At 42.1% G+C, this 24,342-nt stretch overlaps 1 protein-coding gene across 1 annotated transcript in view; it reads left to right on the plus strand.

The window, feature by feature from the left end:
- Positions 1-24,342, plus strand: part of pcsk5a (proprotein convertase subtilisin/kexin type 5a) — a 112,918-nt gene that overhangs the window by 18,742 nt on the left and 69,834 nt on the right. Inside the window, exons 9-19 of the mRNA XM_061927289.2 lie at positions 5,381-5,575; positions 7,818-7,835; positions 8,222-8,322; positions 8,423-8,526; positions 10,870-10,990; positions 15,166-15,354; positions 18,917-19,053; positions 19,178-19,300; positions 19,386-19,488; positions 19,573-19,763; positions 23,123-23,207. Of these exons, the coding sequence (XP_061783273.2) occupies positions 5,381-5,575; positions 7,818-7,835; positions 8,222-8,322; positions 8,423-8,526; positions 10,870-10,990; positions 15,166-15,354; positions 18,917-19,053; positions 19,178-19,300; positions 19,386-19,488; positions 19,573-19,763; positions 23,123-23,207 (1,367 nt within the window). The remainder of the gene's footprint in view (positions 1-5,380; positions 5,576-7,817; positions 7,836-8,221; positions 8,323-8,422; positions 8,527-10,869; positions 10,991-15,165; positions 15,355-18,916; positions 19,054-19,177; positions 19,301-19,385; positions 19,489-19,572; positions 19,764-23,122; positions 23,208-24,342) is intronic.

The raw sequence follows: 24,342 nt of genomic DNA on the forward strand, positions 1-24,342 counted from the left end.
CAAAGCACACGCTACCTTTTTTATCACATCCACGGGAGCTCGCATTGTCGTTGTCTCTCCTTCGACAAATGGACGATGTTTTTCGGTAAGTAGAATCACAGCTGACCTGGACATTCGAAAGTGCTCTTGTCGTCTGAGAAGTGTTGTATCCCAAATAGCTGCAATCGCTTTCTCTTAAGGTATTCATGTGTGATTTCCACAAGCGTCTGTACGTGTAGAAGAATGAGAAACACGGACATGTCTGGATGACTCGCCTCCATATTTCCAGTGGTTAGTTCCAAGTTACGAAACCGCTTTATTATGAAGCTGGCTGTGGCGCGTTCTTTCTGACGTCACTTCCTGTGTGGGGCGCGGTCTTTCCGGCGTCACTTCCTCTCCGAACTCAGTTTGTAAACGATAAATAAGTCCATAAAAAGCTAAGAGCCAGAGATTCAAGGAATACACGGCGCACTTACCCGTGTAAAAAATTATCCAAGGAGGGGGACCTTAAACGATGGTTTAGTGTGGCTGAAAACAATTATTCGTTTAAGGCAGACCTGGGCATTCTGCGGCCCGCGGGCCACATCCGGCCCTTTGTGCGTCCCTGTCCAGCCCGCGTACAAAATACATTTTAAAAAGTATCTATGTCGAGTGTGCAATACAGCGGTGCTGCTTTTGTTTTGAAAAGCATTATTTGTATTACTTCCGTGTGGACGTATGCGCGTGAGTGAATGTGAACAGCGGCAATCACAAATTACAAAATAAAGTTGAAAAAACATCTATGTCGTGCGCACAACGCAACTGTGCTGCTTTTATTTTGAAAAGTGTTATTTATGGGCGTATGTCCGGGTGTAACCTGTGAGTGAAGGTGCACAGCGACAAGTGATGAGACGCTAAAAAGAGAAAAGTTGATGACGAATGGCGTGTTTTCAACAAGACATAGACTGCCAAGTATTTCTTTACAGAAAATAAAGGTAAAGCCGTGTGCTTAATTTGTGGTACACAGCTTGCTATGTTTAAAGAATATAATTTAAATCGCCACTACACGACGAAGCACGAGGAAAAATACCGTAGTCTGTCTGATGAAGAGCCCGCAAGGGAGGCTGATGCGTTGATGGTAAAACTGTAAACCCAACAAGGAATTTTTGCCATATATTACACCCCCAGAATGCAGTTGTCAGGACAAGTTTCGTCATTTCTCAACAAATCGCCAGAAAAAGTAAGGCGTTTTCTGACGGAGAGTTTATTAGGAGTGCTTATTGGACTCTGTTGCACTGATATAACAGGTGTTGTGCCGGATAATGCACCCCCGGCGTAGAATGCACCCCCTGATGGGAGTGTTGTATCAACTAAAGCCCACACTTAAAGTTTCCACGTGCAAGATTGAATCTATTTAAAAAAGTTATTTAATAAGAAGCCAAAAGAGCAAAAACAATAATGTTTGTGTTGGAGGAGTTGTGAATGAATGAGTTGTGAATGAATGAAATATGAAGTCTGTGCTGCAGTCGCTGCTGGGCCACAACATTAGGTACACCTGCAGACTGCAGCACGGATTTCATATTTCATTCATTCACAACTCCTCCAACACGAACATTATTGTTTTTGCACTTTTGGCTTCTTATTAAATAACTTTTTTAAATAGATTCAATCTTGCACGTGGAAACTTTAAGTGTGGGCTTTAGTTGATATAACACTCCCGTCAGGAGGTGCATTCTACGCCGGGGGTGCATTATCCGGCACAACACCTGAAACTTGGAGCTTCAGCTGAAGAACAGAACGGCCGACTTTGACTGTTTTTTGCTGGCTTTGGATGAGAGCTGTGATGTACGTAACACCGCTCGGCTGCTCATCTTCTTACGTGGGATAACTGCTGACTTTCAAATAACGGAGGAGCTGGCAGCCATGCAGTCAATTAAAGAGACAACCACAGGTAATGACTTGTTCACAGAGATAAATGCGTGTTTGGACATGTTAGGACTGAAATGGGACAAGCTGGCAGGTGACAACAGATGGTTGTCCAAATCTGACGGGGAAAAATGTTGGACTTTTAAAGAGGATGCAAGATAAACTTTAAATTAACCCTGTGCAGAAATTGACATTTTTGCATTGTATTGTACATCAGGAAGTGTAGTGTAAGACAGTGTTAAAAATAAAACCATCAAAAGCAATCTGCTTTTGTATAAAGTTAAGTTAGGTTAAATGAAACTATTATTATTATTAATTATTATTATTATTTATCTTACGGTACATCAAAAATAATATTGAGCAAAATGTAATTGAAATATTGTTGATGTGGCCCTCCAGCAGTGCTCGGGTTGCTCATGGTAGACGGCTGCGTTGACCCTGGATCTCAGGAAACAGAGTGGACCGACACCAGCAGATGACATGGCACCCCAAACCATCACTGATGGTGGAAACTTTACACTAGACTTCAGGCAACGTGGATCCTGTGCCTCTCCTGTCTTCCTCCAGACTCTGGGACCTCGATTTCCAAAGGAAATGCAAAATTTGCATGGTTGGGTGATGGTTTGGGGTGCCATGTCATCTGCTGGTGTCAGTCCACTCTGTTTCCTGAGATCCAGGGTCAACGCAGCCGTCTACCAGCAAGTTTTAGAGCACTTCATGCTTCCTGCTGCTGACCTGCTCTATGGAGATGGAGATTTCAAGTTCCAACAGGACTTGGCGCCTGCACACAGCGCAAAATCTACCCGTGCCTGGTTTACGGACCATGGTATTTCTGTTCTAAATTGGCCCGCCAACTCCCCTGACCTTAGCCCCATAGAAAATCTGTGGGGTATTGTGAAAAGGAAGATGCAGAATGCCAGACCCAAAAACGCAGAAGAGTTGAAGGCCACTATCAGAGCAACCTGGGCTCTCATAACACCTGAGCAGTGCCAGAAACTCATCGACTCCATGCCACGCCGCATTAACGCAGTAATTGAGGCAAAAGGAGCTCCAACCAAGTATTGAGTATTGTACATGCTCATATTTTTCATTTTCATACTTTTTAGTTGGCCAACATTTCTAAAAATCCCTTTTTTGTATTAGCCTTAAGTAATATTCTAATTTTGTGACACACGGAATTTTGGATTTTCATTTGTTGCCACTTCAAATCATCAAAATTAAATGAAATAAACATTTGAATGCATCAGTCTGTGTGCAATGAATAAATATAATGTACAAGTTACACCTTTTGAATGCAATTACTGAAATAAATCAAGTTTTTCAAAATATTCTAATTTACTGGCTTTTACCTGTATATATATACACATATATATACAGTATTTCATTTATATTTATTTATTTTGCCGTTTTTGTTTACATGTTAAAGGTGTTTTAATGAATATACATGCATGTTTAACACATATAGATTCCTTTCTTTCATGAAGACAAGAATATAAGTTGGTGTATTACCTGATTCTGATGACTTGCATTGATTGTAATCAGACAGTAGTGTTGATGGCGTCCACGTTTTCAAATGGAGGCGCGATGGAGCGGCACTTTTATTGTGAAGACAGGAACTGTGCAGTCAGTCTTTAGGCTTTTGACGGGATGTACGGTTGAAATAAAAAAGGGTCTTTTTCCTTCACACTTTTGATTGATTGATTGAAACTTTTATTAGTAGATTGCACAGTACAGTATATATTCCATACAATTGACCACTAAATGGTAACACCCCAATAAGTTTTTCAACTTGTTTAAGTCAGGTCATGTGACCGCCTGGCTCTGTTTGATTGGTCCAACGTCACCAGTGACTGCATCTGATTGGTGGAACGGAGTGAACGTCACCAGTGACTGTAATTGTTGAAACGCAGGCACTATGAAGGTCTGTCTGACAGACCAAAACAAACAAAGCGCGCATTAACAGATCGATAAAAATTAGTAACGAGTAGCGAGCTGAATGTAGATAAAAGTAGCGTTTCTTCTCTATAAATATACTCAAGTAAAAGTAAAAGTATGTTGCATTAAAACTACTCTTAGAAGTACAATTTATCCCAAAGGTTACTCAAGTAGATGTAACGGAGTAAATGTAGCGCGTTACTACCCACCTCTGCATATTATCATAGTTGACTGCAGCTGATAGTTTCTCTTTGGCAGCGTACAACATGCCTGTTTAACACTTTTATTAGGTAGAAGCTTCCTGCACTTGCTGCACGACCTTAAGACCATGCTAAAGTGTATTTTGGTTGATCCATTATTTCATGGGTCGGTTTGTCTCTAAAATAATTTGCTACAAACTGGGAGAAAAATAAAACACACTGTCCGCTTGGTGGGATGTTGGCTAGAGCAGTGCTTTTCAACCACTATGCCGGGGATGCAGTCTGGTGTGCCGTGGGAGATTCTGTAATTTCACCTATTTGGGTTAAAAATATTTTTTGCAAACCAGTAGTTATAATCCGCTAATATGCCGTTGTTGAGTGTCGGTGCTGTTTAGAGCTCGGCAGAGTAACCATTTTATACTCTTTCATATCAATAGGTGGCAGCAGGTAGCTAATTGCTTTGTAGATGTCGGTAACATGGTTTGTCGTGATCACAATATGCAGATGACAGTGTGCAGGTAAAAGGGTGTTTAATGCTTAAACCAATAATAAACAAAAGGTGAGTGCCCCTAAGAAAAGGCATTGAAGCTTAGGGAAGGCTATGCAGAACGAAACTAAAACTGAACTGGCTACAAAGTAAACAAAAACAGAATGCTGGACGACAGCAAAGGCTTACTGTGGAGCAAAGATGGCGTCCACAATGTACATCCGAACATGACATTCAACAACGTCCCCACAAAGAAGGATAAAAACAACTGAAATATCCTTGATTGCTAAAACAAAGTAGATGTGGGAAATATAATTTCATCGACATGAAACTGTTACAGGAAAATACCAATAAAAGAGAAAAAGCCACCAAAATAGGAGCGCAAGACAAGAACTAAAACACTACACACATTGAAACCAGCAAACAACTCAAAATAAGTCACGGCGTGATGTGACAGGTCGTGACAGTACACCTACTTTGAGACAAGAGCTGTAGTGATGCATGCCTGGTTATGGTTTAAAGTCATATCCAACAATTGCGACAACAACTTTTTACCGTCAACTGAGTTTCGTTTTTTAATGATTTCTGCTGGTGGTGTGCCTTTGGATTTTTTCAATGCAAAAAAATGTGCCTTGGCTCAAAAAAGGTTGAAAAACACTGGGCTAGAGTAACAGTAATTTGCAGTGGCGCCACCTTTTGCAAGGTAAAAATGAGGCGTTCGTGTAGAAAAAGGCCTTTATTTGAGGATATACGATAGAATAAAAGAAAAAAGTTGTTGCATCTGCGAGGGCTCAAGGACTCTTTCACCCTCTTCTCTAATGAGCAGCATCACGGTTGATGAATGGCCTCTGTCTGCTGCTCTAATTAAAAACAGGGCCGACACGGTAGGGGCTCTGTTTATGTCTGGCCGACGGGAAACGGCGGTGAAAAAGGTGATCAGTGCTCGTGCGACGGCTACAGCAACAGCATCTACACCATCTCCATCAGCAGCATCCAGCACAGGAATGAGGCAGGCTATCAGGAGAGGTGCTCATCAACGCTGGCTACAGCTTCCACTGCGGAGGAGATTGTGAGTAGAGGGTGTAAACACTTTTAAAATACCTTCAGTGAACAGGAGCAGGGAGGGAATACATTATCTATCCATCCATTTTCAACCGCCTGTCCCTTTCGGGGTTGCGGGGTGCTGGTGTAGAAGGCGGGCTACACCCTGGACAAGTCTCCACCTCATCGCAGGGTAAACACGGATAGACAACCATTCACGCTCATATTCACACTAGGGCCAAATTAGTTGTTTAGTATATTCTCCCAGTGATTGCGTGGGTTCCCTCCGGGTACTCCGGCTTCCTCCCACCTCCAAAGACATGCACCTGGGGATAGATTGATTGGTAACACCAAAATCAGCCCTAGTATGTGAATGTGAGTGTGAATGTTGTCTGTCTATCTGTGTTGGCCCTGCAATGAGGTGACGACTTGTCCAGGGTGTACGCCGCCTTCCGCCCGAATGCAGCTGGGATAGGCTCCAGCACCTAACAAAGTCAATGTGGAATGGTATAAAAGAAAGGACATCTCTATCCTCCTTCAAAACCACAATAAAAGTACACCTCCAGACAACTTCAACCCTAAACTAACACCCTCCTCGAATTGTTCCAGCGTGGAACTGTCATAGGATGCCACCTGTGCAACAAATCCAGTCGTGAAATTTCCTCGCTCCTAAATATTCCAGAGTCAACTGTCGGCTTTATTATAAGAAAATGGAAGAGTTTGGGAACAACAGCAACTCAGCCACGAAGTGGTAGGCCACGTAAACTGACAGAGAGGGGTCAGCGGAGGAATTATGGTGTTGGGTTGTTTTTCAGGAGTTGGGCTTGGCTCCTTGGTTCCAGTGAAAGGAACTTAGAATGCTCCAGGATACCAAAACATGAGTCTGATGTATATGAACTTGACTGGCCTGCACAGAGTCCTGACCCGAACCCGATAGAACACCTTTGGGATGAATTAGAACGGAGACTGAGAGCCAGGTCTTCTCGACCAACATCAGTGTGACCTCACCAATGCGCTTTTGGAAGAATGGTCGAAAATTCCTATAAACACACTCCGCAACCTTGTGGACAGCCTTCCCAGAAGAGTTGAAGCTGTATTATCTGCAAAAGGTGGACCGACATCATATTGAACCCTATGGTTTAGGAATGGGATGGCACTTCAAGTTCATATATGAGTCAAGGCAGGTGGCCAAATACTTTTGGCAATATAGTGTACTTCCAACTGGAGAGATCCATTTTTTGGATTCTCACCATTTTTTATATGTTCCATAATTTGTAGGACCTGACCATAGAGGAAAACATCTGATCTATTTAATTAGAATGTGATAAACACTAAATGATCTAAATCATGGGTGTCAAACTCTGGCCCCCGGGCCAGATTTGGCCCGCCGTGTAATTTCATTTGGCCCTTGAGGCGATATCAAATTAACACTAGAGCTGGCCCGCCGATTATGTTTAGCGGCGGTGCCACGGTAACACCGCATTCACCGCTAATTCTCATACTTGCCAACCCTCCCGGGAGACTCTCAAATTTCAGTGCCCTTCCCAAAAATCGTCACGTCCGCTTTTCACCCAGTCCAGCGAATGCTGGCCCAGTCACATAATGTGACTGGGCCAGCATGACTTGGGGGGGGGGGGTGTATATTGCAGTACGGAAGAGTTAGTGCTGCATGGGATTCTGAGTATTTGTTTTGTTGTGTTTATGTTGTGTTACGGTGCGGATGTTCTCCCGAAATGTGTTTGTCATTCTTGTTTGGTGTGGATTCACAGTGTGGCGCATATTTCTAACAGTGTTAAAGTTATTTATACGGGCACCGTCAGTGTAACCTGTATCGCTGTTGGCCAAGTATGCATTGCATTTACGTGTGTATGCGTGCTGAAGTCGCACATATTTTGTGATCGGGCTGGCACGTTGTTGGAATGGATGAAAAGCAGACGTGACGACAGCTCGTAGAGGACGATAAACGCAGTGCCTTTAAAGCACGCCCCCAAGACCGTGGTCCGGGTGGACGAGATATAATGTCTAATGAACAACTTTGTTCGATAATGAAAGATGCCTCAGCTCAAAGCCTGAGCCCTGACATTAATGAACCAGCATCCAAGAAAAGATGGCAGGTACCTGGCTTGGGCACATCAGATTAGATCAGTGTGTTGCAAACTGAGCAGTTTAAAGTCCTGAATGGTTGGTTTATTCATTGTTATTTTATTTTCTAATTTATTAGCCTGTGGAAAAAGTTAATGTTGATATTTACCTCAGAAGGCTGCAAATAGAAAAGAGGCATTACATTTGTATTTACATTGTATTTGATATGCCATTGATATGTTTTAATTATTATTATTTGAAACTCAATTTTGCATGTCACTATAAAGTTATATAAGCCTTGCTTGTTCAATATTCAATGCAAAACTTGTTTGGGTCCCTACTAAAAGGTTAATTTGTTCAACCTTGGCCCGCGGCTTTGTTCAGTTTAAAATTTTGGCCCGCTCTGTATTTGAGTTTGACACCCCTGATCTAAATGGAGGTAATAGTACTTGTTTCTTCCTAGACATCATTTTTTGATTTAGTAAAAAAAAAAAAAGAGTTTAATTCATTTTGCATATACATGCCCTTATCCAATGAATGTCAATGACTGTTAGAATGATAAACAGCTGAAGGGACTTCATCTGCTTCACAGCCGGTGTTGACTCCACAGCAGCGCTGCGGCACAGCTAAATCCGGGTCGGCCCTCTCGGCTTCCATGGCTGCCGGTGTCATAGCGCTCACGCTGGAGGCAAAGTATGTTCACTATGAAGCAAAAATAAATACACGACCTGAACAACACTGAAACAAACTTGTATAATGAGGTGGTATTCTTCTCTGCGTGACCTTTCCCCAGCCCTCTGCTAACCTGGAGAGACGTGCAGCACATCATTGTTCTGACGTCAGATGCCCGTCAGCTTGTGGCGGCCGACTGGAGCACGAATGGCGCCGGACACATAGGTACTACCTGAAAAAAAATCAACTACAATAGTTCTGTCAAAAAGTCAGCCTTTATAATGTTACTAATTAATTTAAAATTATTGTTTACTAACGTGCTTGTTTACTTAGACCTGCTTTTGATATACAGTATATTGGTTACCCTATTTAGTGATATGTGATGGGAAAAATATTTGAAATAACTTCTTTATTAGTTTATTTGTTGGCAATTATACACATAAAACACTATACACAAGGGGAAGATACTCTGTACCAAATTATTGCGTTCTCGCTCATTTCCATTAGTAGTCCCTGTGGTAGGCAAAATGAATAATTCCCACTGTAGAAACACACAAACTGAAAGCCCAGGTTACACAACACAGGACAGAAACACAATAAAACGTCTTGCTGACGCACTCGGTTTCCTAAAATCCAATTTTTTTGTTTCTTTAAACAAACCTCTAAAAATGTTATTGTTTTTTAGTTCCATTCACTTAATGCTTTATAGAAAAAGGCAGACTGTCCAAAAACGGATGTGACAGTTGCATCTGTCGGAAATCTGCGTTATCCTTCTCGTTTGTTTTAATCAACATCGGAACAAAAGACGAGATATGAAGGTGCAGTGCCATGAATGATTTTAAAGACAAGACAGACATTAGCAAAAGCTGATCATATTGAAAAAATTGAGGATATCATACTCTGAGTGGTTCTCAAACTTTTTTCACTAAGTACCACCTTAGAAAAAATGTGTCTCTCCAGGTACCGCCATAATGACCAACATTAGAATACAGTAGCGTCATAGGCCTAAGTATTCATTAAAAACAAGGCAGAAGTTCTATCAGGCCACTGTGACATTACACACAGTTTGAACAGTAACACCGTGTTTGACGATAGGAAAATAAAACAGTGTACTTTAGTCAAGTGATTATTTGGCATACCACTAGATGGATACCACAGTTTGAGAATCACTGCCTTAAAGTAAGGATGCTGTCGTGTCTTCTCCTCCAGGACTTTTGAGATGCTGTAATTAAAATTTGCTAAAAAGGTTGCACTCTTAGATGCTTGGGGAGTGAGTGAGTTACTGATGCTTTTACCTTTGCACTGTTGTATTTCAGGGGGAAACTCGTCCGTTGTATATGTTTTTTTTTTAAAGCTAAGCGTGGCATCTAATGTAAAACCAAGGTACTTAAACTCTGTGACATTATCAATTTACTCACGGTTAACTGACACATAAGGATAATGTGTGTGATTTGGTATTTTCCGTGTGTCAGATGACTGTGTCTTCTCATACATCTGACTGGTTATATCAGTGTCACAAACCGATAGGTCATTGATATACAGGGTGAAAAGCAGTGGACCTAAAATGGAACCTTGTGGCACACCCTTGCTCAGCGCTTGTACATACTACTGAAAAGTTCTCACATAAACAACTGAAATGTTTTTCTCTCACACACACTACTGAAACACTTTCATACACACTACTGAAGCACTCTTATGAGAGTGTTTCAGTAGTGTGTGTGAGAGAAAAACATTTCAGTTGTTTATGTGAGAACATTTCAGTAGTGTGTATAAGAGTGTTTCAGTAGTGTGTGTGAGAGAAAAACATTTCAGTTGTTTATATGAGAACATTTCAGTAGTGTGTATAAGAGTGTTTCAGTAGTGTGTATGAGAGTCTTTCAGTAGTGTGTGTGAGAGAAAAACATTTCAATTGTTTATGTGAGAACATTTCAGTAGTGTATAAGAGTGTTTCAGTAGTGTGTGTGAGAGAAAAACATTTCAATTGTTTATGTGAGAGCATTTCAGTAGTGTATGTAAGAGGTAATTCTGAATAATGTCCCTAACGGCCCCTCATATATTTCTGTCATATCATTGTGAGCCAGGGAATGTTTTTGTCGCCCATACACACACACACACACGCACACACCAGTAATTAACTAGAGTTCTAATTGAATGACTCCTGTTGCTGCTGACTATTTTAGTTAAATAATTTCAGTGAAGCTACAGATATGACATACAGTATGTTAATGTTATGAGATCACCATTATAATTACTGCTATCATCAAAAGCTTGTTATGAGAAAAAATTGCCAGCATCTCGTACATTTAATAGATTCTTAATAACGGAGAATATTATCCTGGGTTAGAATGTTTTGGTAAATGTTTTCTCTCTGCTTGTTTTCAGGGAAACTAGCAAAATAGGAAGCATACGCACTAATGAGACACTGTGTGCATAACACTGATAAACGCCTACAAACTCCCGGGAGTGTGCGAGGTTATGTGAAACTAGAGCACCTTTTATGCACCAGATAATGAGTGTGTTTGTGTGTGTATGTCTGCGTGTTTGTGTGTGTGTGTGTGTGCGTGTCAGTGAGCCACCTGTATGGCTACGGCATGCTGGATGCTGAGAGCATGGTATTGCAGGCTAAGCGATGGAGACCAGTCCCCACACAGCATGCGTGCGTGGCGGAGGCACCCGCCCAATTAAACAGGTATGATGTTGTGCATTCAACACTTTGCCATTTTATATCGCCACTCTCTGGCCACAAGATTTGGTACACCTGCACAATTGAATGAGATCCAATGTAAGACAGCAGATGCGGTACTGTTTCACTCCAGCAGTATCAAATTACAAAGTGGGTACAGTACAGTACTTCTCAGATGGTGGGGTGAGGTGTCAGGAGGGGCGTGAGAGAACGATACAGGTGGTGCATGGTTCCTCTATTAAAAAAAGGGGACCGGAGGGTGTGTTCCAACTATTGGTGGATCAGACTCCTCAGCCTTCCCGGTAAGGTATATTCAGGTGTACTGGAAAAGACGCTATGCCAGACTCAGGAGGAACAGTGTGGTTTTCGTCCTGGTCGTGGAACTGTGGACGAACTCTTTATTCCAAGTCCCGCCGCGTCCCACCCGAGTCCAGGGGTGCCCGACATGTCCAAAACGCCCCCAGCAAAGTCACAGGGGGAGTGGGGGAGAACAGTTGGAAAAGTAGGCAAAAGTCCACAAAATGGTCAAAAATCACACCCAGGTTCCAGTCCCACAAGTCCCGCCGCCTCTTTATTCCAAGCAGGATCTTTAAGGGTGCATGGGAGTTTGCCCAACCAGTCTACATGTGTTTTGTGGACTTGGAGAAGGTATTCGACCGTGTCCCTCGGGAAGTCCTGTAGGGAGCGCTCGGAGAGTATGGGGGTATCGGACCGCCTGATACCCCCTCGGGGTCAGAGCTTGGTCTAAATTGCCAGCAGTAAGTTGGCCCCGTTTCCAGTGAGGGTTGGAGTCCGCCAGGGCTGCCCTTTGTCACCGATTCTGTTTACTACTTTTATGGACAGACTTTCTAGGCGCAGTCAGGGCGTTGAGGAGATCCGTTTTGGTGGCTGCAGGCTTAGGTTTCTGCTTTTTGCGGATGATGTGGTCTTCAACTCTCACTCGATCGGTTCGCTGCTGAGTGTGAAACGACTGAGATGAAAATTAGCACTTCCAAGTCCGAGTTCATGGTTTTGGCCCGCAAAAGGGTGGAGTGCCACCTCCGGGTTAGGGAGGAGATCTTGCCCCAAGTGGAGGAGTTCAAGAACCTCGAAATCTTGTTCACGAGTGAGGGAAGATGTGATCGTGGGATCGACGGGCGGACGGTTGCAGCGTTTGCAGTGATGTGGACCCTGTATCGGTCCGTCGTGGTGAATAAGGAGCTGAGCTGGAAGGCAAAGATCTCAATTTACCAGTCGATCTACATTACTATCTTCACCTATGGTCATGAGCATTGGGTTGTGACCGAAAGGTCAAGATCCCGGGTACAAGCGGCCAAAATTAGTTTCCTCTGGCGGGGCTGAACCTTAGAGATAGGGCGAGAAGCTCTGTCATCCGGGAGGAGTTCAGAGAAAAGCCACTGCTCCTCCGCCACATCGAGAGGAACCAGATGAGGTGGTTCGGGCATCCGGTCAGAACGCCCACCGAACGCCTCCATGCCGAGGTATTTGGGCGTGTCCGACCGGTTGGAGACCACGGGGAAGACCCGGGACATGTTGGAGAGGCTATGTCTCCCACCTTGGGATCCCCTAGGAGCTGGACAAGGTAGCTGGGTAGAGGCAAGTCTGGGCTTCTTTGCTTAGGCTGCTTCCCCCACGACCCAACTTCGGATAACCAGAAAAAGATGGATAAATAGATGGCTTTACCTTGGAGAGTGGACTTCCAGCTGCTTCTCCTTCAACCACGCCATCAGCAGCTTCTCCACACTTTCGTAGATAAATGTCTGCCTTTTAAATATTAATTTAACATCCTTGGCTGGCGTTATTGACTCATTCTGCTTCAGTATGGCGCAGCCTAGCAGAGCTACGTCGGAACTGCTTCGCCAAGTCTGCTGCATGCTCTGTCATGTTTTTTGATGATTTCTTTCTTTAATTCAATAAATATCATCCACTCCTTCTTCACACTTCCTGCAAATTAGTTGGAAAAACAAAGTTATTCCCATCTTTAGTTATAAGCTAATGCTAACGAGTACGACCAGATGTTTGGTCGAATCTTTCGGCTTTCACATTTGCTACACCAGCTAATGGCGGCGGTGCTTGTCACTTAAAGCATAACAATTAGCAGAGAGACAGCTCTTATCTGAAAACACTCTTAAGTTGGGGCACTCTTAGGCTAAGGCAGTGGTTCTCAAACTTTTTTTGTCATCCCCCACTTTGGACAAGGGGGAGTTTTCAAGCCCCACCTGCCCCCATCGCCCCAACAGAGCGCTAATGCCAAGCTTTAACATTTTCAAATGTATTGAACATCAAGTTGTATACATTCGAACTCAATAACATAAAATAACATTAAGTTCAATAATAAATAAAATAACTGTGCAGCTGTGGTATAACTTGCATCAAGTTCAATAATAAATAAAATAACTTCCATCAAGTTCAATAATAAATAAAACAAAAGTGTTATAACTTGCATCAAGTTCAATAATAAATCAAAAAAAGTGTTATAACTTGCATCACGTTCAATAATAAATAAAAAAAACTGTTATAACTTGCATCAAGTTCAATAATAAATCAAAAAAAGTGTTATAACTTGCATCACGTTCAATAATAAATCAAAAAAGTGTTATAACTTGCATCAAGTTCAATAATAAATCAAATAAAAGTGTTATAACTTGCATCAAGTTCAATAATAAATCAAAAAAGTGTTATAACTTGCATCAAGTTCAATAATAAATCAAAAAGTGTTATAACTTGCATCACGTTCAATAATAAATCAAATAACTTGCATCAAGTTCAATAATAAATCAAAAAAAGTGTTATAACTTGCATCAAGTTCAATAATAAATAAAACAAAAGTGTTATAACTTGCATCAAGTTCAATAATAAAAAAAAAGTGTTATAACTTGCATCAAGTTCAATAATAAATCAAATAAAAGTGTTATAACTTGCATCAAGTTCAATAATAAATCCAAAAACTTGCATCAAGTTCAATAATAAATCAAAAAAAGTGTTATAACTTGCATCAAGTTCAATAATAAATCAAAAAAAGTGTTATAACTTGCATCAAGTTCAATAATAAATAAAACAAAAGTGTTATAACTTGCATCAAGTTCAATAATAAATCAAAAAAAGTGTTATAACTTGCATCAAGTTCAATAATAAATCAAATAACTTGCATCAAGTTCAATAATAAATACAATAAAAGTGCCACTTTGCAATCTTTGCACAAAAAAAAAAGGAGGAGCTATGCATTTGGCAAGACAGGGCAAGTGACAGCACTTTTCCCCCAGGAGAGCCACCTTGCTTCACTGTGAAACAGCACGGCTGTATGATCAGCTCCCATTTCCTCACACAGTGCAGAGAACAGTCGCACTTTCAGTGGTCGTGTTTTGATCAAATTTACCGCGCTCACAACATCTGTTAAAACCTCATTGAGTTCGGGGCTGAGCTGCCTTGACGCGAGTGCTTCCCGGATATGACACAGTGCGTGCCCGTCACATTTTTGTTTCTCTGCAGGCGCTGGCTCTGGCTCGACGACCTTTGAGGTGAGAGTCACAAATGTATATATTTGTGTAATTGTGATCCACACATTAGCCTGCTACCCATCCGCTCGAAAGTTTGTTCCGCTTAGCCCCGCCCCCATTAGTTACTGTTGCTATGTCTGTCAAACTTTCGCTCATACCGAGAAATATAAAGCCTACAGTAAAAATAAGTACCGGTAATTTCCATTTATTTATATAGCGGATTTCACAGACAGAATCACAAAGTGATTTACAGTGTGTATAGAAAATGAAAGCATAGTAAAAAAAATAATCTAAGAATATAATAATTAAAAACAAAATTTTAAGTGAAATTTCCTCCCGTTCCTCGCGCCCCACCTGTCATGTCTCTATTCCCCACCAGTGGGGCGCGCCCCACACTTTGAGAAACGCTGCGCCGGTACCATTGCAATCAATAGGCTGCCTGTTGTTAAGCGTTATATGGATGGGAGGTGGGATGCGTGAAAAATGTCTGTCCCCTAGGGGGGCCATGACAGAAAATAGTTTAGAATTGCTTACTTAACCCCAATGCAAGTGGACCTGTGTTGTTGGAAAAATAAAAAATGCTTGATTCGCACTTGTATCCATGTCTCCAACAAAATTGAAGGTGTATGACCTTCTATCCTTTGTTCCGCCCTTAAGTGCTTCTCCTTTTCTGTGTTATGACAGAATCATCCATCCAGGCACCGTGCTGACGTCAGCGTTGGAGACCGCCGGCTGCTCCGGCACGTCCAAGCAGCACGTCCAAGACGTGGAGCACGTGGTGGTGCGTGTCACCATCGCATGCGGTCGTCGTGGCGACCTTTCGATCACGCTCACGTCACCTTCGGGCACAGTGTCACAGCTTCTAAACAAAAGGTAGCCTACAAATGATGTCACTTTGTTAGCGCCATCTTTCAGCAGAAAGCCCCATTGGGCTTTGTTTTAGGGATGGATTTTGGCACCAAGACTGGGGGATCAGTTGTGACGCTCATCTGGTGTTTCATGGGATTTAGTTTGTTGGCGTGCTTCCCAGAAAAAAATAATCCTTTTCCACATGGAGCATCATGGACAGAACAATTCGACTTTAATCAATATTTTTATGTTATAATAACTAAGTTTTCAGTTATGCAGAACTGCACTGCATCACACTATATCTGATTTAGCTACACAAAACTACACCCCTTACATTTCAGCAAACAGTTTTTTACAGTATATCTTCTCAAGAGACAACATTGTAAAAATGACACTTGGATATTATTTAGAGTAGTCTGTGTACAGCATTATTTAGACCGTATCTTTCGGCCCATGTGTCAAATGTGGACCGCCATCATTCAGTCAGTGCTCAAGTTATTAACAGTGAAGCATCAATGTTTTTTTCCGAAACGTTTGTTATGTTTAAACACCGAAATTGGAATTACAATGAAACCTCGATTTAGGAACTTAATTGGTTCTTGGACATGGTTCGTAAACTGAAAAGTTTGTATAGTAAAGCATAGTTCCCCCTGTGTGGGGAAAAAAAAAATTATATATATATATATATATATATATATATATATATATATGTATATATATATATATATATATATATATACATACAGTCGTGGTCAAAAGTTTACATACACTTGTGAAGGACATAATGTTTTGGCTGTCTTGATTGTCCAATACTTTCTACAACTCTTATTTTTTTGTGATAGAGTGATTGGAGCACATACTTGTTTGTCACAAAAAACATTCATGAAGTTTGGTTCTTTTATGAATTTATTATGGGTCTACTGAAAATGTGACCAAATCTGCTGCGTCAAAAGTATACATACAGCAATGTTAATATTTGCTTACATGTCCCTTGGCAAGTTTCACTGCAATAAGGCACTTTTGGTAGCCAGCCACATGCTTTTAGTTGAATTTTTGACCACTCCTCTTGACAAAATTGGTGCAGTTCATCTAAATTTGTTGGTTTTCTGACATGGACTTGTTTCTTCAGCATTGTCCACACGTTTAAGTCAGGACTTTGGGAAGGCCATTCTAAAACCTTCATTCTAGCCTGATTTAGCCATTCCTTTACCACTTTTGGCATGTGTTTGGGGCCATTTTCCTGTTGGAAAACCCAATTGCGCCCAAGACCCAACCTCCGGGCTGATGATTTTAGGTTTTCCTGAAGAATTTGGAGGTAATCCTCCTTTTTCATTGTCCCATTTACTCTCTGTAAAGCACCAGTTCCATTGGCAGCAAAACAGACCCAGAGCATAATACTACCACCACCATGCTTGACGGTAGGCTTGGTGTTCCTGGGATTAAAGGCCTCACCTTCTCTCCTCCAAACATATTGCTGGGTATTGTGGCCAAACAGCTCAATTTTTGTTTCATCTGACATCACATGGACAAAGATAAGACCTTATGGAGGAAAGTTCTGTGGCACAAAGTATTAAATGCACAAGCGAGAGACTTTGCAGCGGCCAATCGAATGAGCTCTAAACTCTTCAAAATGGCCGTGGAAGTGTGTACAGGGAGTGATGTCATCAAAATGACAGCCCCCAGATAGGGGGTGTGGTGGAGATGGAGATAGCAGGGTTCAGGGTTGCAGGTTGGGCAAGGACAACTGTCTTTTTTAAGCTAATCTGCAGGCCGAACTCTTGACATGCAGAGTCAAAAGATGTGCAGAGCAGTTGTAGTTCAGCCTCTGAGTGGGCGGCAAAGGGAGCATCATCAGCATAAAGCAGTTCACGCACCATGACATGACGTACTTTGGTCTGCTAAGTGAAAAACTATTATGACTGATTTGAGACAACAATATAATTGATGCTTGTTGTGTGCATGTTATGTAGGCTTCTGTTGTTTGCATTGGTGTTCACTTTCTCTGCATTTAAGATACAGACTGTGTTTGTTTCATTCATGACAAAGTGGTAATAAGACTTTGTGTTTATTTATTTCAGAGTTTAAAGGCCTACTGAAACCCACTACTACCGATCACGCAGTCTGATAGTTTATATATCAATGATGAAATCTTAACATTGCAACACATGCCAATACGGCCGGGTTAGCTTACTAAAGTGCAATTTTAAATTTCGCGCAAAATATCCTGCTGAAAACGTCTCGGTATGATGACGTCTGCGCGTGACGTCACGGATTGTAGAGGACATTTTGGGACAACATGGTGGCCAGCTATTAAGTCGTCTGTTTTCATCGCAAAATTCCACAGTATTCTGGACATCTGTGTTGGTGAATGTTTTGCAATTTGTTCAATGAACAATAGAGACAGCAAAGAAGAAAGCTGTAGGTGGGAAGCGGTGTATTGCGGCCGGTGGCTGCAGCAACACAAACACAGCCGGTGTTTCATTGTTTACATTCCCGAAAGATGACAGTCAAGCTTTACCATTGGCCTGTGGAGAACTGGGACAACAGAGACTCTTACCAGGAGGACTTTGAGTTAGATGCGCAGACGCGGTACCGTGAGTACGCATGCAGCTGCGGCTTCCAAACATTTGATCGCTTGCCCGTACGTGCGTACCGCTATGTGCATGTCACGTACGTAACTTTGGGGACTTTGGGGAAATATATGTGCTGTATGAACTTTGGGGAGGTGAACGGTACTTTGGGCTGTGGGATTGAGTGTGTTGTGCAGGTGTTTGAGTTGTATTGGCGGGTTATATGGACGGGAGGGGGGAGGTGTTTGTTATGTGGCATATTAAATATAAGTCTGGTTGTGTTGTGGCTAATAGTGTGTTTATTTACTGTTTTAGTCATTTCCCAGCTGAATATCAGGTCCCACCCGCCTCTCACAGCATCTTCCCTATCTGAATCGCTCCCACTGCCCTCTAGTCCTTCACTCTCACTTTCCTCATCCACGAATCTTTCATCCTCGCTCAAATTAATGGGGAAATCGTCGCTTTCTCGGTCTGAATCGCTCTCGCTGCTGGTGGCCATGATTGTAAACAATGTGCAGATGTGAGGAGCTCCACAACCTGTGACATCACGCTACTTGTCTGCTACTTCCGGTACAGGCAAGGTTTTTTATCAGCGACCAAAAGTTGCGAACTTTATCGTCGATGTTCTCTACTAAATCCTTTCAGCAAAAATATGGCAATATCGCGAAATGATCAAGTATGACACATAGAATGGACCTGCTATCCCCGTTTAAATAAGAAAATTGCATTTCAGTAGGCCTTTAATGTCTGAAGTAAAACATTACAATAACAAAAAACAGTTATTTAACAATATTTTACAGAGTAGTTACTTTACATTTAGTTACATTTACTGTCATCCAGTTACAACTGACCCTTTGGGGGCACCTGCAATGCTGGTTTGGACACCCCAATTCACACCAAGTATAATGTTTATGGTATTGTCTCTTAAGAAAATGCTTGCTGAAATGTGAGGCACAATAGACTGTGTGTCATCAGCATTAGACTCTGCATGATAATAACGTGACGTTTCTACTTAGGCCTCGTGACAACTCCACCGAGGGATTTCACGATTGGGAATTCATGACAACTCATTGCTGGGGGGAACAGGCCGCTGGGGAGTGGACCTTGAGAATGCGTGATTCTCCCTCTGGAGGGAGAGAAAACTTTGAACCAGGTCTGCTGTTTATCGTCGTAACTATCACAGTGTTGTGATAAAACTTCATGAAAACAAATTGCAGGCGTCGCCAGTACCTCTTATCGAGCCTCTCCTTCCTTCTTCTCCTGTGTTTGTTCCACAGGGATGCTGAAGAAGTGGTCTCTGGTGATTTATGGCACTACAGAGCCACCGTATCTCGTTCATCGCCGGCAAACGCGATCGGCTGAGATGCCGAAGGATGAGGACTTCACTGAAGAATACACTGGTATGTGCTCCACGTGCACAGTTCTATAGAACAACATGAGCAGTTTTAAACACGACGTGACATTTAGGAGTCTTTTCAATTCAAGGACCCTGCGACCCAGAATGCAGTGACGATGGTTGCGAAGGTCCCAGCCCCAGGCAGTGTGTCACATGCTCCCACTTTTTCCTTAAATTCAAGAACAACACACGGTTTGCATAAATGGCTCCGCCTCTTGACCATGTGGTTTAGATTTACACACACCTTTCAATGACGAACCAATTTCTGTCCAACAGGATGTGTGTGTCAGAGTGTCCCAGGGGGTTCTGGGGAGACCGGCGACGATGTAAGCGATGCTACTTCTCCTGTGAGAGCTGTACAGGAAGTCGTAGTGATCAATGCACCTCATGTCAACCCCGCTACCACCTGACTGAGGGGACCAGTACATGCACTGCTGTCTGCCAGGAAGACTATTACCTGGACCATGGTAGGTTGTTCCTGGTCTTAACATTGCCTTAATGTGTCAAATTGTGTGTGTGAATGTTGCAAAAAAGGATGTAACTACAATTTTTGAAGCCCTGCGACATTAGTATAAGCCTGGGCTCTTCAACTGGAGGCCCCAGGGGCCAAGTTGAGCCCGGGAATGACACCATTCCGGCCCACCGAGTTCAGTTCAAACATGGGTCAATGCAAACTCAAGAGCAGATCCTTGCATTGACATTTTAACCTTGCTAGCAAATCAGTGGCGGGCCGTGTGTTTCCCACCTAGGCCTTGAATGATGTCTGACTTCAATGATTACCTCTCGAAATACCATAATTGATGTCACCACATGACCATTGCTGGAGAAATACTATACAGAAACACATTTACGCACTACTGTGCATTGTACAAAACGGGTTATTTTCTGGCGCATTTAAAAATCAATAAACCCGCATCAGCAATTAAAACATATCTAATGTGGTACTGTCAAAATTAAAATAGCAAAAAATATATTAAACGTGAAAAACTAAAGAAATAAAATAGCTGAGCTAGCTTCCGGGGTTGGCCGACATCGTCTCACAAGATGTAGTTTCTCTTTAAATATCCTTCTTGAAAATGGCCTTGCAAATGTATGTCTTGTCTAATCATAAACGATGCAGAAGAGGCGTGTTGGCTGAGTTTTTAAAGTTTACTCCACAGCATGCTCATCGATAACATCCAGCTGCCGGCATGTCTACATTCAACAACCTAAACAGGGCTACTGCGCATGCTCTTCACTATTGTGGCATGCTGGGTAATGGAGTTCTTATGTTACCTAACTCATAACATCACTATATATCTGCCTGCTCAGTGGCCTTGTGGTTAGAGTGTCCGCCCTGAGATCGGTAGGTCGCAAATTCAAACCCTGGCCGAGTCATACCAAAGATTATAAAAATGGGACCCATTACCTCCCTGCTTGACACTCAGCATCAAGGGTTGGAATTGGGTGTTAAATCACCAAAATGATTCCCGGGCGTGGCCACCTCTGCTGCTCACTGCTCCCCTCACCTCCCAGGGGGTGATCAAGGGTGATGAGTCAAATGCAGAAGATAATTTCACCACATTTAGTGTGTGTGTGACAATCATTGGTACTTTAACTTTTTAACTTAGGCCAGCTAGAAGGCCTTACTGACAACAACTCGTGATCTGATTGGCTATCGCAACTGTCTGTCAACTGTATGTTCACTTACACAGACGCCCGCATTGTTGATTCTGAAGGCCTCCGGCAGATTTCGTACAACATGTCAACATAAGCTAGCTGAATTCTGATTGGATAAAAACTCTATAACCTAAAAACAACGGCGCTGGAAGGAGCATAATATGACATGAAGAGAATATGAATACTTTTAGATATTTAGGGAAAATGAATAAAAAATACTTTTATTTATCATGATTTCTGGTAATGTTAGGCCAGCAGAGAAGGCCTTGCTCTGACGGCACACCACTGTAGCAAATATAGAACACTAGGGCCAAAACTTGTGAGTTACTTAACTGAGGCGTTCTTCAAGGCACCCCTTTAAGTCCTCTCCTTTTTGACAGCTACAGTTTTTTTTTCGTAATGTGATTTATGAAACTAATGTGTTGCTGTAGCTTGTTTACTTCAGATGCAGTCAATAGTCATTTGTTTAATGTCTTTAGTTATACTAGAGGTGTTTCTCAAGGTTCCATTTATCTCTTTTTCATCATTTGGACCAGGGGTCACCAACCTTTTTGAAACCAAGAGCTACTTCTTGGGTACTGATTAATGCAAAGGGCTACCAGTTTCCATCCATCCATTTTCTATCGCTTATTCCCTTCAGGGTCACGGGGGGCGCTGGAGCCTATCTCAGCTACAATCGGGCGGAAGGCGGGGTACACCCTGGACAAGTCGCCACCTCATCGCAGGGGCTACCAGTTTGATACACACTTAAATAAATTGCCAGAAATAGCCAATTTGCTCAATTTACCTATAACTCTATGTTATTATTAACAATGAATACTAAATTGGCCCTAGTGTGTGAATGTGAGTGTGAATGTTGTCTGTCTATCTGTGTTGGCCCTGCGATGAGATGGCGACTTGTCCAGGGTGTACCCCGCCTTCCGCCCGATTGTAGCTGAGATAGGCTCCAGCGCCCCGCGCGACTCCGAAGGGAATAAGCGGTAGAAAATGGATGGATGGATGGATATGTATCTTTGTGGAAACACTGATCATCTTAATGATTTCTCACAATAAATATATATGGAAACAGATAAATATCAATATGCAACACTTTATTTTTATATTTTCTCTAAGTGCACATTTTTCAAATTGAACATTTTCAAATGATCACTTCTAAGACAGTCTTGCGAAATCACAATATCCCATTTTAACAAGCTAGCCACTAACAATGTTTTAACAAATCATGAATGACTTTGCACCATGTTTGTACAAATAATAACTCATGTAAAATACAAAAGTCAACTCTCAAATTTTTAAATAAATCATGTCACACTTTGAACTGGACACCAAATCTGTTATCTGTTTCTTTGTCGGTTAGTGAAGACCAAGTCTTTAAAATATTTTCTTGGATTTTCAAATTCTATTTGAGTTTTGTCTCTCTTAGAATTAGAAATGTCGAGCAAAGGGAGACCAGTAAATAAATACAATTTAAAAAATAGGTAAGTGCTGCTATTTGAGCTATTTTTAGAACAGGCCAGCGGGCTACTCATCTGGTCCTTACGAGCTACCTGGTGCCCGCGGGCACTGTGTTGGTGACCCTTGATTTGGACTATTCAGCTCTTGGCTCGCAAGTTTAGTTAAAGAAAGATGTGATAAACTCACATTTTTCCTGCATCCATCCATCCATTTTCTACCGCTTGTCCCTTACGGGGTCACGGGGAGTGCTGGAACCTATCTCAGCTGCACACGGGCGGAAGGCGGGGTACACCCTGGACAAGTCACCACCTCATCGCAGGGCAAATTCCTAAAAACCTTAGAGTGCAGTCATACAGATAATCTTCGACGAGCTGTTTTGCAGAAAACCCTCAAAAACAGGAGCGCGCGCCTGTAACTGTCAAAATAAATAGACCAAAATCAAATGTCTACTATGGAGGATGCAGAATATACACAAGTCTAACAGAGAAGGAAAAAGATTGCTTCCTCGGTTCTTATCTTTCTGTAAATGTGGCCCTGGTATAAGCCCTAAGGGCTTGACTTCACATAAATATCAGTGTACTTCATAGTGCACTGTCAGTGTTGCTTAGACACCTCAAGTCTGTTGAAGTGTGTGCGTTTGTGTGTGGTTGTGTGTGTGTGTGTCTAAGTCTGATAAATCACTCGTGTGTTTTGTTTTGATTTCCCTCCATAGATGCAAATATGTGCAGAAAGTGCAGCGAGAACTGCTTGAGGTGTACCTCCTCCAGCGTCTGCACTGAATGCAAAACAGACATGAGGTGAAGACAAAACCTCTGATGAGGCTCCCGCCAACTGCTTAGTAAACAATACAGACCGCGTGCGCGCTGTTGCATTGTGCGACACTTCTTTTCTTTTTTTTTTCTAAAGTCTGCATCTGCAGATAAGGTTTATCATTACTTTTTCAATTTTGCATTATCACAGCATCACAGGGAAGAATGAAACAAGTCGGGGCGGGAAAAAATCTCGATGAAAAGCAAAAAATACACATGAAAGTTTTACAATTAAAGGGGCTGTTTGCAACATTTACACAAATGTCTAGAGGGCGCTAACTTTCCAATGTATTTTACTCAGTATATCCCCCTCTCTTACGGCTTCTAGTGCGTAATGACGTAAGTGCATAAGGTGTTGTTAGCTAATGATAGTGATTTGAATAGTTAGTGTTAGCTGTTATTGAATGTACAGTAGTGGTCAAAAGTGTACATACACTTGTAAAGAACATAATGTCATGTCTGTCTTGAGTTTCCAATCATTTCTACAACTCTTATTTTTTTGTGATTGGAGCGCATACTTGCTGGTCACAAAAAACATTCATGAAGTTTGGTTCTTTTATGAATTTATTATGGGTCTACTGAAAATGTGAGCAAATCTGCTGGGTCAAAAGTATACATACAGCAATGTTAATATTTGCTTACATGTCCCTTGACAAGTTTCACTGCAATAAGGCGCATTTGGTAGCCATCCACAAGCTTCTGGTTGAATTTTTGACCACTCCTCTTGACCAAATTGGTGCAGTTCCTCTAAATGTGTTAGTTTTCTGACATGGACTTGTTTCTTCAGCATTGTCCACACATTTAAGTCAGGACTTTGGGAAGGCCATTCTAAAACCTTAATTGTAGCCTGATTTAGCCATTCCTTTACCACTTTTGACGTGTGTTTGGGGTCATTGTCCTGTTGGAACACCCAACTGAGCCCAAGACCCAACCTCCGGGCTCATTATTTTAGATTGTCCTGAAGAATTTGGAGGTAATCCTCCTTTTTCATTGTCCCATTTACTCTCTGTAAAGCACCAGTTCCATTGGCAGCAAAACAGACCCAGAGCATAATACTACCTCCACCATGCTTGACGGTACACATGGTGTTCCTGGGATCATAGGCCTCACCTGTTCTCCTCCA

The sequence above is a fragment of the Nerophis lumbriciformis genome, linkage group LG32 (assembly GCF_033978685.3).
Source record: "Nerophis lumbriciformis linkage group LG32, RoL_Nlum_v2.1, whole genome shotgun sequence".
NCBI classification, from domain to species: domain Eukaryota; kingdom Metazoa; phylum Chordata; class Actinopteri; order Syngnathiformes; family Syngnathidae; genus Nerophis; species Nerophis lumbriciformis.